This window comes from Equus quagga, chromosome 3, assembly GCF_021613505.1.
Source record: "Equus quagga isolate Etosha38 chromosome 3, UCLA_HA_Equagga_1.0, whole genome shotgun sequence".
NCBI lineage: Eukaryota > Metazoa > Chordata > Mammalia > Perissodactyla > Equidae > Equus > Equus quagga.
This window is the reverse complement of record NC_060269.1, coordinates 76,875,557-76,893,270: the sequence shown is the minus strand read 5'-3', so window position 1 is coordinate 76,893,270 and position 17,714 is coordinate 76,875,557. Positions and strand designations below refer to the sequence as shown.

Here is a 17,714-nt window from a genome sequence, read left to right as displayed (position 1 = left end):
AAAAGCCCTGTGTGCAAACTTGCACTGTTTTTATCCCCTCAGAGAAAAGGCTTGACATTCTGAGGGACATGGACAGCTGCAGGCCATGCCCAGCCTGCACCCCCTCGATCCTGCTAACAGGAGGGTGCTGGTGCTGACCTTCCTGTCCCCTCAGAGGGCCAGCAGCGCCCTGTGGTGACTGCAGGAATTTAGAAAGTCCCTTCGTAGCTGGGTCAGGAATGCAGCCCTTCTCCTGAGGCCAAAAGTAGCCTCGCCATCCCTTTTATCCCATGAGTCAGGAGCTCTTAGGCAATGGGGGGGCCCTGCTAGCCCAAGCTTATTACACTCTGCATTGAGGAGGTCTCCCTGTGGAGAATTCCAGCCCTTGCCAACTCCCAGGATAACCGGTCAGCCACAATTTCCTCTACAGCCAACCCCTCAGAAATGAGTCTCCTCCTTTTAAATGGCTCATACAGTCAGGAATTTCCATCCACTCTCAGCCAAGCTCCCCGGGAAGAGGAAGACCCTGCTCCTAAAGGCTTCACTGACATCGCGTACCAAGGAAAGCATGTTCCCACATACCCCAGAGTGGGTAAGCCCCAAGGGTGGTAACTCTCCATGCCTCAGACCACCGAGGATCGCACAGACCAGGAGCGAAAATATGCAACAGCTCGGGAACGGTTGTCACACCTTTTCTCTGGAGGTGACTAACCCGAACCAAAAAAACACCAGAGCTCCCCAAATCTCTGCCGTGTTGGAAGTGGAATATCTTATCAATAAGAGACCCAGACAGACAAAGAAACATGCCTCCAGTTTCTGAGAAAATGAGAAGCAAGAGGGAGGAGAAACCAGTCACAACTCAGGAGAGCCCTACCGTGCGAACGTCTGCAAAGCCAGGGCGTGGAGGCCAGCGGGCCTGGGCGAGGGCCACGCTGGTAGGACAACAGATAAAGAATAAAAAGACATTTTGTCTCTGGCAGATGCTGTGAGTTATTTATCCAGGATCCAGCTCCCTCTTCTTCCTTGTTAAAAGAACCCCAATTTCATTCAGGGGAACAACGTGCCAAGGTTTAAAAATTCCAATTTCCCAGCTTTCCACCTGGCATTACAGTTCTATGGAAGTCCCCAGGAAGGGCATCCCTTGGTGCATAAAAAGGCTAGAAGGCCTTAGGCCTTTGCCCTTCACTTTTTCCTGCCTCAGATGTTGATATGGGCCCTGGAAGCACAGCAGCCCTCTTGCAACCAAGAGGTACAAACAGGAGGGTCAGGAGGATGAAGGCCTGCACGTTAAAGACAGTGGAGCAGAAAGGTGAAAAGAGCCTGGGTCCTCAGTAGCATCGATGCACTGGAGGGCCAGGCCCACACTGAGAAACCCCAGACAGCACATGAGACACACAAACCCCTAGAGCAAGGGTTTCTGTTATTTGGAGCAGAATGAAATCATGATTCACAAGGCTAGTCATTAAAGCATCAAAACCTCCTGGAACAGCTTGTTCTGCTTATGGGCCATGGCCACAGAGCTCACAAAGACAAAACGACTGGGGCTACGAGCTTTAACCTTCAACGTTCAGAAAAACCCCAGATGACCGGAGTTGCTGACCTAGCAGCCTTCCTCACTACATAAGGATTTATTAAGCACTTGCTGTGTACCTCAGGCCCCATAGTGGGGCTATGGCTAGAACGAGAAGATAGACATGGTCCATTGAGGGAGGAGATGAGAAACATATTAATCTATTCTATTAAGCAGACAAGCAAGGGTGTTAACCGAGGTACCAACAGTACAGGGGTTCTGTGGAGATGACTCTGGGCTCCCTGGGCATCCTTGGGCAGAGGGCACATGTGAAAGATGGGTGGAAGCAAGAGATAAGGCAGGAAAGATAGAGCAGACCAGATGCAGAGGCCACCTTAGACATTTTAACTTTTTATCATGTATGAAAAACCAGCCTTTAAACAGAGGATAGGCATTTGCTTTGTGTTTTGTTCTAGAACCAGAACTCTTGCCAATAGAAGAGAGAAAGACTAATAGCAGGGGAATTGTGATGAGTTCCTAACATTGGGAGACAACTCTCCGTGGGTGTCTTGTGTCTCTATTCTTCTGTGAAGAGACAGCGTCTGTCTCAAACTCTCTCGTCAAGGACGTTTACAGAGCAAACAGCTTTGTGAGACAGAGATCCTGTCTCCCTCTGGGGGCAGAGGGCAGGTTTTTGTACTGTGCAGGGTGATAAAGATAATGCATCCTCAGGGCAGGGGTTGGCCAGGATTGCTGTCTAAGACTGAGGGTTTCCTAAGCTCAGGCTTCCTCAGCTGGGCCATAAGCCCACTGTGTAGGTAGTATCCCTCTGAGTCACTGTCCTCCTTGGGACTAGGTGCAAGAAAAACTACTGCAAACATGAAACTCGTGCCACCTGCAGGGCTGGGAGTAATCAAGTCCTCTGTCTCTGACCCAGGAGTGTCAAGCCTCCTTGCGGCATCGGCGAGACTGTGGCAGGCTAACTTGTTAGCCTGCAAGGAGGGTGAAATCTCAGAGCCTTCCCAGATCTCAATGATTAAATGAGGACTAGAGAGAGAGAAAAGGTCTGAGATACATTTGCGGGTTGGAGATTGGAATCAAAGATGATTCTGAAGCGTCTGAGTTGGGTGACTGGGCAGAAGACAGTGGTGATGTTAACTGAGAAGAGGAACAAAGGAGGAGAAGCAGGTTCCTGTGAAAGAACAATGAGCTGGCTTTGATGTGTTGGGTGTGAGGTGCTTAGGGGATCTTGAGGAGGAGAGGTCTAGTGGGCAGGTCCTCGTTCCAGCTGAGCCTCGACTACAGGGGATGCTCCAGAAACAAGCTGAGCCCCTCAGCCTGCAGTGCTGCCCTTCAGCACTTCCTGAGCTCACACACTGTTGTGTCCCATCAGGGTCCCCAGGAGACACCAACAGCAGACCTCCTAAAACAAACAGACAAACAGAAGTTAGAGAATCAACCCTCTGGAGCTGGAGCCTGGGCATCTGAATTCTTTAAAGCTCCAGAGGGGACTTTCTCCTGCAGCCAGAGTGGGAAGCATTGGCCTATTAGAACCAAGACATCGAACTCTCCTGGAAGTCCTCAGAGACAGCCCGACCTGGTCAAAGCAAAAGGCCATCTTCCTCTTTGGACAAGCAGGCGGCCACTTGCTGCATCAGTACCCCAGGAATATTATTCAGCTTCCATCCTTTGTGAGGCCACTGAGTTCTGACCAAGGGACCAATTATCACTTGCCAAGTAAACCACCGCACGTAGAGCAAGCAGACTTCTTGAGCTACGCAACTCCAGGTGTGGTGTAAGTTAGACTTTATCTCCCAGAATAGTCAGACCCTTCTGCTGCCCTAAGCTACCTGGAATTCTGCTTGACACACCCTCTGGGGAAATCATAGGGATACACTCATGCCTGCTCAGTCTTACTGGGCACAGCCTCAGATAAAACCATCCCCCACCACATCCTGTCCCCAGCCCCCTGATGAAAAGCCCAGACATCGCAAGCCTCTTGCCAATAGTCTGGGGCCTTGAGCTCCTAGAGAAGGCAAAGGGCAGGGCTGTACCCCTGGTAAGCACGTAGCCTTCTCCTTTATCTTTCTCTGGGTCCTTACAGCCTTCCCACATGATGACTCATGACTTCCTCTTGTCTTGGAAAGGCTGGTCTCCCTTTCCCCTGCAGAACACCTGAAGGGTAGCCATCTAGTCCAGCGCGTACGCTCCTGCTACCATGTGGACCTAAACTCATGCGATTCATGAGAATCTCACTTCAATCTGGCAAGCCCACAATCTTAGCTTAAACTTGGTCCCACGTCTTGGCAACATAGCCATTCAAAGAAACGGTTGGTTCAGAAATCCTTCAAGCCTGGGAGAAACTCAGAACTTATCAGCAAAATAATTCCTTCCAAGGTTGACTGTGCACCCGCATTCGCCTTCCCTGTTTGATAGTTAAATGGGATTGGGGGCCCGGGGGAGATGGAGACACCCAGGAGGGTTAGGCATTTGCTGTACTCAGGACACAGGTCTGAGCTCATCCAGATGTGGCTGACAGCTTCCAGGGTCAGTTCATCTTTGAAAAAACCATCTTACGGGGAAGTAGAGAGAGTTCTACTTTACAAAATAGAAGTCCATCCTTCAGGTGAGCTGTACTCTCCATCCAGGAAGAAGGTTATTCTCACTCTCTTCTGACATGCTCAAAGGAGCAGCCTGGGCTGGGTGCTGGAGACAGAGAGTTAACACCACAGGCAATTCCATGGAAAAAGACGCCACTCAAGTTAGTTCAAGTGTGACGAGTTCTTCAAAAGAGAATGTCACAGGAGCACAGCTTGGTGGAGTGGAGAGGGGCTGAGTTCTGAGAGGACCTCCCTGAGAAAGCCGTTCTGGGTGAGGTCTGAGGCATGAATAGGGTTGGGGGCCGAAGAGTATTTCTACCCTTTTCATCTTTGCAAGAACCCCATGGTGTAGGCAGTACCATGCGCATCTTACAAGGGAGGGCGTGAAGACGGGGGACAGTGACTCGTCTGTGCATCTGAGGCCACACCACAAGAAGGGCTTTTTCACTGATTCACTCATTGCACAAAATCCTTTAGGTATGGCGGGTGACCAGCCTCCTAGAGTCTTCACAGGGACCGAGGCACTAAGGGATACGCATCAGTGTCTAGTTTGACCCTCATTCTTTCCACACTGGAGTCCATACAGGATAACATCTCCTAAAGCCTTTCCTCTGCCCTGTGGCGGAATGAGTGAGCCCTGTCTTACTCTTTGTATGTTTTAATCCCTCTCTTCCCTCTCTCACCCTAGAAATTAGTAGAATGTTTGATATATGCGAAGCTCCATAAACATGTGTTGAGAGGCAGCATCAGCAGTTGTTCAAGGGAGCACTGAGAGCATCCGTAGAAATTAAACTAGGACTTGAAGCCAGAGGCCCTGAGACGATCTTTCCTACAAAGGCCTCACACACCCTGGAGAGTCATCTTCTTATTCACGCTTGCCCACTCCGGGGGGTGCAGAGAGGGCGGCTCTGCCTTCTAACTTCTCCACAGTGATTCGGTTTGTCCCTCCATCATGACACATTCTGCTTTGTGGAGTAACTGGCATCCTAATACTTTTATTAGGTTAACAAAAATGCTAATCTGGAGCATTAAGGCATTAATAAGATTCTTCCTCTTTTGACTTTGGGTGCAAACCTTGACAAAATTAACAATCTCCATTTTAAAATTTAAATGTCAAGGATAAGGTATTAATTTTGCACAGCTTTAAATACACCTTAACCGTACAGGTGTCACAAATCAGATGTCTTTAATCGTTTGATCCAATCATTCCACTCTTAAGAATCTATGTGCAAAATATAAGACATGTATCAGAAAGTTCTCTGCAACTTTACAAATTGGGAAGAGCCTAAATTTCTAATCCTGCTGGATTGATTAAGTTACAGTTGATACACACCAGCAGTTCCCAACGTTTTTGTCTCAGGATCCCTTTACTGAATGGTTGAGGCTCCTGAAGTGCTTTTGTTTATGTGGGTAGTTTCTACAAATATTTACTATATTAGAAATTAAAAAGGAGAAACGGTTACAACACAGAATAAAAAGCACACATTCCAGTACCGGCAGCGGAGGACGTCACCACGTCGTCTCATCTCTGAGAAACTCCACTGTACTCTCAGCAGGAATGACGACAAGAAAATGAGGTCTCAGTGGTCGTATGAACGAACCATGACCTTGTGAACTGTGAGAAGGACTCAGAGACCCCAAAGGTCCCTGGCCCACGTTGTGAGAACCCATGATCTATACAATCCAATACTATGTGACCATATTTTTATTTTATAAAGTATTCACTGATACTGAAAATGTTCTGTTTTGAAAAAAGCAGACTACAAAACAGTATGAACAGCATTGCTCAATTTAAAACAAACAAAAAAAGTAATGGAGAGAAACACACTAATATAGTACCAGACTAGACCTCTAGATGGTGAAAATGTTATTTCTTTTTCTGTGTTTTCTGCATTGACGTTTTTCTTTTGTAATCAGAATAAAAGGTATTTAACAAACATACAGAAATTACCTATTTACCATCCCCCTGTATTTTTATTCCCAGACTTGAAAATTTCAACTTAGTAGATACCACCTAGAAATGTCAGTGATAAGGTATTAGTTTTGTTTTGTTTTTTTTAAAGATTTTATTTTTTTCCTTTTTCTCCCCAAAGGCCCCTGGTACATAGTTGTATATTATTCATTGTGGGTCCTTCTAGTTGTGGCATGTGGGACGCTGCCTCAGCGTGGTTTGATGAGCAGTGCCATGTCCGCGACCAGGATTCGAACCAATGAAACACTGGGCCGCCTGCAGCGGAGCACGTGAACTTAACCACTCGTCCACCGGGCCAGCCCCTAAGGCATTAGTTTTGTTCAGCTCTAAACAAGGCCTCCCTGGGCTTGTCCTTGCCTCTCAGAGTGGGGTCTGCAGATGACATCAGTGCCACCTGCAGTCTGCTGCAGCCGTGGCCTCTCAGCCCCACTCGAGACCCGCTACATCAGACCCAGGTGATTTCAGGTGAGTTAAGGTGACCCAGGAGAGTCATGTACAGTAAAGTGTGAGAAACCCTGGTGGCACATTAGAATTACCTGCGAGCTTAAAAGAGGGGAGTGCAGACGGGCTGCATAGTGGGTTTTTTGGGTTTTGGGTTTGGTTTGGCTTTTTTGATGCTCCCAGGTGATTCTCACGTGCATCTGTTGCTGAGAACTACTGCTCTACTGCGAGGCCTGGCTTCAGCTGAAAAAGAGCAAGATTGTCACCTCCAGCCTCCACCTGCGTCAATGCAATGCCCCCCCGCAACGTGTTAGTGGTCTCCCTGCCAGCTCCCAGGTCATGCATAGAAACTTCACAGGGACAGTGGGACTAGATGGAGGCGACAGTTGGGTTCTAGAGCAAGAAGAAAACGTCTGCCCTGCCGCCCCGCGAGGCTCTAAGGCCATCGGATTGGCGGGTTTGTAAAGTTGCAGTGACTTCCGAGAGGGCATGGGGCGTTGCAACTGTTAGTCTATTTGCCTTCCGCAAAATCCTTTGATAGACAATTCTGGCAAACTTTTTGGAATGATTTTTAAAACAGTCCTATCAAATGGCAGTGGTTTAGTACCTGCAGGCACTGTCCAGCTTTACCAAAAGTTCCACTTTGCATCCATCACCTCCTCATTCCAGAATGAGGTGGCTACTGCTCACTCACTTACGAACCAATCCTTCAGCCCGTTTCTGAGGGCCTACAGGCGCCAGGGTCGCGGCCACCGCTGCACGACTCTCTGTACTGGACCTTCTGCTCAGCAGCTCTTCCCTGTGCTACTCCAGTCTTGAAGGCCTGGGGCCTCCCCTGCCTGGAATGCGTTCCCCTCTCTCCCCAGGGCCCAGGCCAAGCCTCTCTTCCTGCTCAGCCCTCCTTCCACTCCAAGGGGTTTTCCTACCTTAGCTGCCGCCTCCGAAGACGTCAGCTTAGCTCTCTAGGGAGCCTAAACTTTCCGCGCCTGGCGGGGCTTTCTCCCCTTTACTTCACATTTCCTCAAAAATGGACGCAGAGCGCTGCCAGCACAGGGCCCGGCACACGATGAGCTTCCAGTAAGTGCGACCCGTCCCCGCAGCGGACAGACAGGCTCGCAGCAGGGAGCCGGGAGCTAGCGGGCTATTTGGGCACCAGGGAACAAGACTCAAGGAAGCACACATCCTGCAAATACGGCTATTTTATTCATAAGACTTTAATCACCCTAACAAGTCGTATGTAAGATTTACTTCAAATAAATACAGATCGCAGCACCACCTTTTTCAATCATAGCCTAATAAAGCATGCCTTACTTTCAAAATGTCCCGGACAACGTGTCAAGACTGCGTTCAAGAGCTTAGAGCAGATCCAGAGGGCAGGGAGCCTCCACTCCCTGGTGAGGGGCACATGCGCAATACCCACCCCGCAGCCAGGAGCCGCGCGGCCTCGGAGCCACCTGCCCTGTCCAGCCAGGGAACCTGCTGCAGGCCGTGACCTCTCCAGCGCTGCCGGGACAAAGTACCACACAGCGGCGGCTGAAACCGCGGAATTCATTCTCACAATTCTTGAGAGTAAAGGCCCAAATCCAGGCGTGGGCAGGGCTATCCTTGGGGGGGGACTCTGAAGGGGACGCTTTGTGCCTCCTTCCCGGCCCCGGGGCTGTGTTGGCGTCTCTGGCATTGCTCGGCCTGCAGACGCATCACCCATCTCCGCGTTCGTGTTCACATGGCCTTCTCCCTGCGCGCGCGCCTGTGTCCAAATTCCCCTTTTTGTAAGACCCACCCTACTCCAGCACGACCTCATCTTAACTAATTACACCTGCAACGACCCCATTTCCAAACAAGGTCACATTCTGAGGTGTGGGGGGTTAGGACTTCAACATACGAATTTTTGGAAGGCACAATTCAACCCCTCACAAACTCCTAGAACACCAGTTATAGTCAGTGACCCCGACCACCGCACCACCCTACCTCTCTCACCACCTTTCAAATCAAGGTTGCAGATTCTCAGATCAAAGGAAACTCCAGGTGACTCACATGGGTGCTTTTAGAGGAAACAAGAGGAACGTTCCATTCGCTGTTTCAGGACAGTTGCTTGTTTTGAAGAGGAATTGAGATGAAAATCAGCACTCTAGGGCCTTGGGGGCACTAACCGTTGGGGCCCCGGTTGAGAGGAGGCTGCACCCAGGGAAAGTGTAGACGGTCAGCGCGCCCCTCCCCCCAAGGGGCATCTTGACGAGGCAGCGCCTCCTGTCCGGCGGATCAGCAGTTTCAGACCGTCACCACCTCTTCCATAAAGCGGGTCTGCGTCTTGGCAGGGGACAGGGCCCAGCTCGTCGTGCGCACACTCGGCTGCGGAACCCTATAAAGCCCCGCAGCAACACCGGAACGGAGGTAGTGAAGGGAGCCTAAACGCCTTGTTCCCAAACTTTCCAAAACTAGCTATGTCGTTTTCCGGAGTGTGTACAAGGAACAAAACACCCTCCCACCCTAAGCACGCAACACACAGCTGTCTATCCTCAAGTTTCCCCAAAGCGCGAGTACCTCTGAGCAGGGCAAGGGCTCCACCCCCGCAGGGACCACTCCCACTCCAGTCAATTGTTCCACATGATCACCACTAGAGGGCAGGCCATCAAAACGTTCCTGCTCAAAGCAGCTGCCCTGCAAGAGCGAAAACGAACCCATGGTGCTAGGTTCCAGATTTAAACGACGGCTCTCCAGTCGGCCTTCTCCAGCACAGAATGCGACCACACATTCAGTGAAGACAACGACGTGGAAAGCGCTGTTGTTCGCAAGCTACTGCTTTCTTTTCCGACGATATTTTCACAGTGTAAAGCCCATGAACGCACCTGCTCTTCCTTCAGGTTCTCTGCGGTTGGGAGATGGTAGAAGTGGAGGAATAAATTGCACTGGCCAGTGCAGGTCCTGAGGCGTTTGGTTTGGGTTAATAGACAACAGGAGGGGACTAACTTAAGCATCCTCCCATTGGTGCCAAGCTTACAAGAGAACCACTCAGCAGGAACACTCCAGAGGAAGCTGTATTTAATTCCTCAAATTAAAGAAGCCCTAAAAACTAAGTTTATAAACTTAACCTTTGATGCAAGCTCCTCCAAAAAAAAGCGAAAAGTCTCAAGTCTAAGGATGGCTTTAGTCTCTGCTGAGTGGCTGCTCTTCTCTGCTCCCCGCCCGCAGGCAGATACGTTTGCCCATCTGTTGTCATGCATAGATTTCCTGTAGATTTCATCGGGGCGCCCTGATACGGCCTAAGGTGGTGTATTTCCAGCAAACGCTGCGCTTTCCCTCCCGTTGGAAGACTAGGCTTCTCATCTGGAGAGGGCAGCACCTGGAAACAGCCATGGCCTCACTGCAGAGCGCCGGCCGCGAAACCCTGCTGGCCAGTGTGCACGGAGGGGCTCCAGCTCTTCCTCGGAGAAGGGGTTTCGTGGCATCAATGACAGAGCTGCGGCGGGCAGCCAGGACACGGCTCGGCTCCTCCGCTCCCCAGGGCTGCGGGTCCAGCCAGCCGCAAGCGGGCGCCCGTGAGCGCGGGGGCCGCGACTCCTCCCGCCTGCCCAGCAAGGAGAAGCCCAGACACACTTTTCGGAAGACGCCTGATGGGAGGAGGCAGGGGACCTGCGGCAGGAAGAGAGCTGAAGAAAGTCGAGGTTTATTCCATCGTAGAAGAAAGAGGAAGAAAACAAAGTAAAGGCACTTCTTTTTCAAGTGCTTCATGACATGAAATTCCACTTTTTAATTCCTGAGTTCATCTTTCAAAACTGTACTAGATATCTTTAAATCATAGAGGCAAAAACGTTTGTGGTAACTGGTGGAACAATAGAGATAAATAAAGACCAATTTAATATCCTCCACGGTCTGCCTTCTACACAGGGAAGCAGCCGCCGCAGCCCCGAGTCCTGCCCACGCAGCGCCCTTCACTGCTGAGCTGCGGGCCTCTCCTGCGCGGCCAGGACGGCCCGGCCAGGAAAACGGGAGCAGGGATCTCCGGTCACCACTGACACATTTGCTTAAGTAACATTTTGGTCTCAAATATCCAAGGGATTGAGGCAAACTGTTGCTCAAACAAGTCTTGGGCCATCGTGTCTGTCAGGGTCCGAGAAGACTACACAAACCTTACATTTTGCTTTCATTTGATCTTCGAAAAAAGCCTTTAATAGTTTTCAAGACAGAAGTCTTCTTCTGCAGTGAGAATTCACAGTGAAAGGACATCTAAGTCGGTATTTCTCACATAATGGCTTTTAAGGTTCTTGCTCTAAGGCACTACTAGCAATTATTTTTTAGACAAAGGTTGTGAATATTACCAAGATTTACCTCAGTCCACCAATCCTAAACCTCACTGTGCATTCCATTTTCAATGAGAGCTGCTTACAAACACAGGCTCTGGCTCCCCATTCCGGAATGGCTAGGCACAAGGCCTGATGATCTGTCTACGTGGTCCCCACGTGCCTGTGACCAACACACAGGGACCTCAGGGCCAGAGATTTCCTACGTACCCAGCTCTGCCCGTCTCTCAGCAGTCTGCGGCCAGCAGCACCAAGGGGACCCATCTACCCCACCCCCCGCATCGGATCAGGGCTCTGCTTCTCCGGGTGCACTTCCAAGACCAGGAGCAACAGCAGCGCCTGGGAAGTTGTCAGAAAGGCACATTCTCGAGCCCCCCAGACCCACCAAATGAGAAATGCTGGGGTCGAGGCAACACAGTCATGTGTGTTTCAACAAGCCATCCAGATGATTCCGAGGCACCTCGGGTTTGAGAAGCACTGGATTAGAGAATTTCACAATTTCACGAGAGAAGCACTGAAGAAAGACATAACTCCGTGTAAGGTGGAACCAAGTTTATTAATGGCAGCCTTTATCACAACCACTCTTGAGTGTAAAAAATAAAGGGTGATTGACTGAACTTCGGAACTCACTTGCACTTGCTGTTTGGCCTTTCACGGGATGTGCCAAAGGGCGGGAATCTGGCCTGATGCTGAATCAACTGGTCAGCTGGAGTTCACTGGAGAATGAGGCAATAAACAAAAAAGACAAGAGTGCCAATTGAAGAGCTCCAGCCTTCTCCATGTGGGAATGACCTGACAGAATGACAACTGTGGAGGGGGCAGACATGAAATAATCTTACAGCCGGAATATGGAATGATCATCTCTAACTCTACAGAGATAGAAAAATACACACATGCAGAGTCATACACACACCCAAACTCTGGAGATGAGATTTTCAAAGAATTTTTGTTCTTTCTCTGAGCAGACTGACACATTCATCAGCCACAGCAATGCAACATGGGGCTGAAATGGAAAACCTTGCCAAATTTCCACAAAGTATGCTAGCTGGCTGCCCAATTATGTGTTGGCAAATGTGTCATCACCGTAAAATATGCCTGTGGTTTTCCCAGCATTCCACAGACCAGTATCTCCTCCCCAGGAGAGTCATCCCAGTAGACACCCACTGGATTAAAATCTGGGGGCAAAACTCCTCCCTCCCACCTGGAGTGGGGGCAGGGCGGGTGGCAGCACCTGGAAGTGGTTTCCCACCTAGTGTCACAGAACACTTGCCCATCAATGCACCCCCCCTCCAGAGTATTTGTGCTTTGCTACCATCCTGATGGTGAGTCAGCAGTAGGAGACCAGAAGGAGCTCGGGCCATGCACTCTTTCCTTTTTTTAAAATAAAAACAAACTAAAACCAGAAAAAGGAGAAACAACAATTAGAAGCTTTTTGATTGTGTCAGTACTGTTTCAGAACTGGGTTTAATTCCATTCAGAGAAAGAGGGGGAGGCTGCAGAAGAGGCCACGAGGATAGATACGGTAAAGGGGCTGCTGAGTCCATGGAAGCATTTGCGATGGCACAGCTGGTCCCTTCCCACCTGGAGGACACGCTACCCCAGTGGAGGCCGTGGACCTATGAAATGAACACCGACCAGAGAGCTGTATAAGTGTTTGTAGGACAGACGGCAGGAACAGGAGCTGGCGGATTCGGAGTCACAGGTCATGCAGGGAGATTATACAAAAAAAAATCATGTTCAAGCTGAGTAAGAAAACACTAAAATTTAACAGAACCTGTATCATAGCTTTCACTTTTGAGAGATTTAAAAAAAAAAAAAAAAAAAACCCACAACAAAACGAAACCAAACCAAACCCCAGAGTATTCCAGTTTCCAGAGAATGCAGCAACTGGTTTGGTGGGCTGGGGTGCGGGGGTCTTCAACTGTCAGCCCTTCATTAACCTCATCTTCTTGGATTCCATTGATAAAGCTCAGGCCTACTCAGGAAAAAGCTCTGTCCTGTTAAAAGTCCGCATCATGAAGCGTTCCATCGCCCTTGCTCAGTGCACACGGAAAGCGTTAAGTTCCTATGAGGAGACACTCCAGGAGAGACCAGACGTGCCCCCGAGTTACTTGCTGAATGCCATCACAAGATCTGAACCCAAAGACAAGCTGTCTTCTTCTTGGGATGATAGCTGTGACAGGTCCTTGAAATGTACAGTGAAGGGATGCCAGACCCCGCGGCCTCCCAGGGAAGGGGCTGGGTTTTAGAGAAGCCGCACTTCTTTAGCCATGAGCAGAAGGCAGTCCCTTCGAGGTGTGATGGAGAGCATAGCTGCCTCTCCAGCCCTCCGATGACCCAAGTAGAGAAGAAGACTGTTTTCCACAAATTCAAGAACATCTGGGCCCCCTCCCTCCCTTTTCTCTTTTTTGGTAAGTATCCAACCATCCATAAATTCATGGCTACAGCAGAGATTCATGGCGCAATGACTTTCATACTGGTTTTTGTTTTTTATTCTGTCAGTGAGCAGCATTTCCCAGTCTGACCCCTCAAACAAGTTCTTGGCAGCTCCATCAGGTGGGACTGCAGGATCCCTCTGCGAGTAGGGTCTGTGTGGCGCGGAGTCAGCTGGGCACGCTGGAGGGCGTGGGGCTGGCTCTGTCCAGTGTCTTGCGGAAGCTGTTGCAGGGCCCTACCAGCTAGCCCTGACAGCTTCAATATCACTAACCAAGTTCTGGGCCAGGCATATCCCGAAAATCTGAGAAAGGAAGGAAAAGAGAGAGAGACAGTGAAACTCTTAACTTCATTAGGCTTTTCCTTAGCCAATGAATCCCATTTCTCTTTTATTTTTAAAATTGGGATATAATTCATATACTGTAAAATTCATCCTTTTAAAGTGTGTGATTTGGTGGTTTTTAGTATATTCACAAGGATGTGCAACTATCACCACTATCTAATTCCAGAACATTTTCATAACCCTAAAAATAAATTCTGTACCCATTAGCAATCATTCCCATCTCTACAGCCCTGGTAAACAATAATCTACTCTCTGTCTCAATGGATTTGCCTGTTCTGGACATTTCATATAAATGGAATCATAGAATATGTGGTCTTTTGTGTCAGTTTGCTTTCATGTAGCAAAACATTTTTAAGGTGCATCCATGTGGTAGCATGTACCAGTAGTTCAATCCTTTTGATGGCTTGAATAATATTCCATTATACGGATAAACCATATTTTGTTTATCCATTCATTGGTTGATGGACATTTGTACTGTTTCCATTTTTTGGCTATTATGATAGTGCTGCTATGAACATCTGTGTACAAGTTCTTGGTTGAATATATGTTTTCAATTCTTTTGTACCTCTCTAGGAGGAGAATTATGGGATCATATGGTAACTCTGTTTAGCTTTCTGAGGAACTGCCAAACTTTTCTCCAAAGAGGCTGCATCATTTTCATTCCCTTCAGCAATCTACAAGGGCTCCAATTTCTCCACATCCTCGTGGACTCTTGTTATTGTCTTCCTTTTTAATTATATCCATCCTAATGTGTGTGAAGTGGATCTCATCATGATTTTGATTCGAATTTCCCTAACAACTAATGATGCTGAACAACTTTTCATGTGATTATTAGCTATCTGTACCTTCTTTGGAGAAATGTCTATTCAAATCCTTTGCCCATCTTTTAACTGGGTTTGTCTTCTTACTGAGTTGTTCTTTGTATATTCTAGATACTAGATCCTTATCAGATACAATGATTTGCAAATATTTTCTCCCATTTTGTGTTTTTACTTTCTTGATAGTATCGTTTTTAGCAAAGAAGTTTTTAATTTTGATGAAGTCCATTACTGTGCTCTTTCTTTGGTTGCTTGTGGTTTGGTGTCATAGCTAAGAAAACACTGCCTAATCCAAGGTCACAAATATTTACACCTATACTTTCTTCTAAGAGTTTTATAGCTTTAGCTCTTACATTTAGATGTTTGATCTATTATGAGTTAATTTTTGTATATGGTGTGAGGCAGGGGTCCAAATTCATTTTTGCATATAAATATCTACTTAGTCCAGTACCACTTGTTGAAAAGATTATTCTTTCCCTATTGAATGGTCTCAGTTCCCTTGTCATAAATCAACAGACCACAGATGTATGGATTTATTTCTGGACTTTCAATTCTATTCCACTAATCTATATGTCCAATCTTATTCCGGTATGTACTGTCTTGGTTACTGTAGCTTTGTAGTAAGTCTGAAACTGAGAAGTGTGAATTCTCCAAACTTTGTTCTTTTTCAAGTTTGTTTTGCTATTCTGGGTCCCCTGCATTTTCATATGAATTTTAGGATCAGCTTTTTCATTTTTTGCAAAAAAGGCAGTTGGAATTTTGACAGAGATTTCATTGAATCTATAGATCAATTTGAGGAGCACTGCCACCTTAACAATATAATCCTAAGTCTTCCAATCCATGAATCCGGGATGGCTTTCATTTATTTAGGTGTTTAATTTCTCTCAACCATTGTGCCCCACGGTGACCCTCCAATAAAAGTATCACGTCGCCATACGATGAAAACCCCAGCTCTTGGGACTGCCCAGGAGGAAAAGCGGGTGCTCCCTTATCTCACTAGCACTTTGTCAAGGTGGTCCAGAGAGAGCAAGGGGCACAGTGTGTCTGTGAAACTCCAAAAAGCTTTAACCTTCATACTGGGATCTACTTCTGATCGTTCCTGTCTGCCCCAGCTGTCACAGTGCAGTATAAGTGAGGCCATGGAAACACTGGAATGCCAGCAGGCAACTACTGACCCAATCAACTTCTCCATCTTGAAAAGGAAAAAAGGTTTCCTAAAGTATTCCAGGATAGTGGCATCTAAAATCAGAGCTTTGATGAAATCCAAACCAAGTAGTTTAGGTCTTTTTCCCAGCCCTCCTAACTGTGGAGTCTTAAAAACTGTGACATTAAGGTGATTAAGCAAAGCTCCTGTCCCAGCGAGGGCTCTCCCAGGGCACTGTTTCCCTGTGACATCATCCACAGAGGAGCCTTGTCTTACCTGTAGCAATGCAATGCCTATGAAAATACCAGCCACGATGGTTAAATTGTCCTGCAACCACTTCTCAAACTGGGGCACACAGCCTTTCGTGTAGATTACAATCTGCTGATCAACTTCCTTCACAAGGGAAGAGGAGAGCACAGCGTCAGCACGCAACTTCAAAAGCTCCTCCAACACCCTTTGTGCTAAGCAACAAGAGGAGATCCCACTTACTGGTTTTTGCCTGGCATCATAGCCACACTGAGTGTTGATGACATCTTCCTGATGGAGAAAGAAAACAGAAAAGTGAAATTCAGTCTTGTTAGAAAGCCCAGCTAGGAATCAGCAGAAGATCGCTGGTTTTGTGTCAGTAATAAAACGTGTACTTGGGCATGCAGCTGTCCCAGGCACCATGTGAAACACTTTTATCCCTTGTAATTATTATGACAATGCTCATAAGCAGATATTAAAATGAGTCTTCTTTTCCAAATGAGGAAAACTGAGGCTCAGGAAATATCAGAAAGGATCGCGAACCCATGACGCAGGAGGTTGGGGGGTCAAAGCTGATGACCTCGAGATGCTTATGGGGTTTGGGGAACTGGAGACAGAGATAAAAACCACGGTTAAAGGGCACAAGGACTGTCTTCATTTACACTCTTTTAGGGGGACATCTACTTCCCAATCTGTATACTCCTGTATTATTTAAATGGTTTTTCAATGAGAACGTATTACTTAATTAAAAACAAAACAAAGCCCTGACCACACATTACATAGACAAAGTGTGATGGCTTCTGAGAATCTTCAGAAAGGACAGGAGCTGGAGACAGAGCACAGAGTATATGTGCTGCCAGCGTGATGCTGCCTGAGTGGGCACTGCCCTCACAGGGGAGGGAGAAACGGGCCCGTGGGAGAGGTTGGCCCTCCGGGGGAGGTCTGCGGGCTCAGAGCATGGTCCTTACTGACTCTTAGTCTCCTTCAGACGGAGAGTAACAGCCAGGATGACCCCCTCATGGGCGGCCTGCAGGGAAGTTCTGCTTTGCCACCCGCAGACCAGGCCCCACACCCTCCACCTCACAGGGGGACCCGGGCCCACTCAGCCCTGCTCCATGGGGGGAAGGGCGGGTCTGGGTGAGGACCTTGGGGACTGCCAGGCCAGAGCAAGGCTGGAGTCTAGAAGACACGAAAGCAGGAGCAACTCCTCACATTTGTCCTTCTAACACTCAATTCTGGCTTTAAACTTACAACAGAAGAGTGGCATTTCAAGTCACTCTATATGCCAGGCACATGATTTGACCCAAAGTACAATCAAACTTGTGGTAAAAGCGAGTGGCTTATGAACAGATTTTATACTTTTTCTTTTTTAAATAAAATACAAACCACAGTCATGGTGGTCATTCTGACCAAGCGAGGGGGCAGCTGCGGTCTCCCTACGGGTAGTCTAGGTCCATCTTGTCCCACACTCTTCTCCTCGTTCTAATATTCCCCCAGAACTAGGCCGGGAAGAGGCGGGTTGTGGCCCCGCACCATGCAGAGGGCCCTCAGACACGCGTCCTCCCAGAAGCAGGAGGACCAGGCCCTCCAGGCCGCTGTGGGGAAGCTCAGCTCCACCGCACCCAGCAGTGGGGGCCTGGGAAGTTCCTTCACCTCTGCGACCTTGACTCTACCTGGAAAGGGAAGGTGACGGTGGTGTCTGCCGGTAGGAACGTTCCAAAGTTAAATGCGCCAACACACAAAAATGCTTAGACTAGGAACCAGCATGTAGCACTAAATTAACATCGGCGAATATGACTCCTCCTAGGGAGATCCGAGCACTACACCCCTACAGGAGGTACAATTAGGAAGAAGCGGGAGGGAAGAGGTTTCAAGAACGAAATCGCTCTGCTCATGCCACACACACGTGGAGCAGGCGGCGGCGTGCTGG

The 17,714-nt window shown here is 48.4% G+C and overlaps 1 protein-coding gene across 2 annotated transcripts in view; it reads right to left on the bottom strand.

Annotated features, from left to right (window-relative positions):
* Positions 1-11,337: 11,337 nt before the first annotated feature.
* TSPAN5 (tetraspanin 5) overlaps positions 11,338-17,714 on the bottom strand; it is a 152,734-nt gene continuing 146,357 nt past the window's right edge. For both annotated transcript variants that reach the window (XM_046657129.1, XM_046657130.1), the window contains exons 6-8: positions 16,028-16,075; positions 15,815-15,931; positions 11,338-13,537 (exon numbers count right to left, since the gene is read on the bottom strand). In XM_046657129.1, the coding sequence (XP_046513085.1) occupies positions 13,472-13,537; positions 15,815-15,931; positions 16,028-16,075 (231 nt within the window). In that variant the 3' untranslated portion in view covers positions 11,338-13,471. The remainder of the gene's footprint in view (positions 13,538-15,814; positions 15,932-16,027; positions 16,076-17,714) is intronic.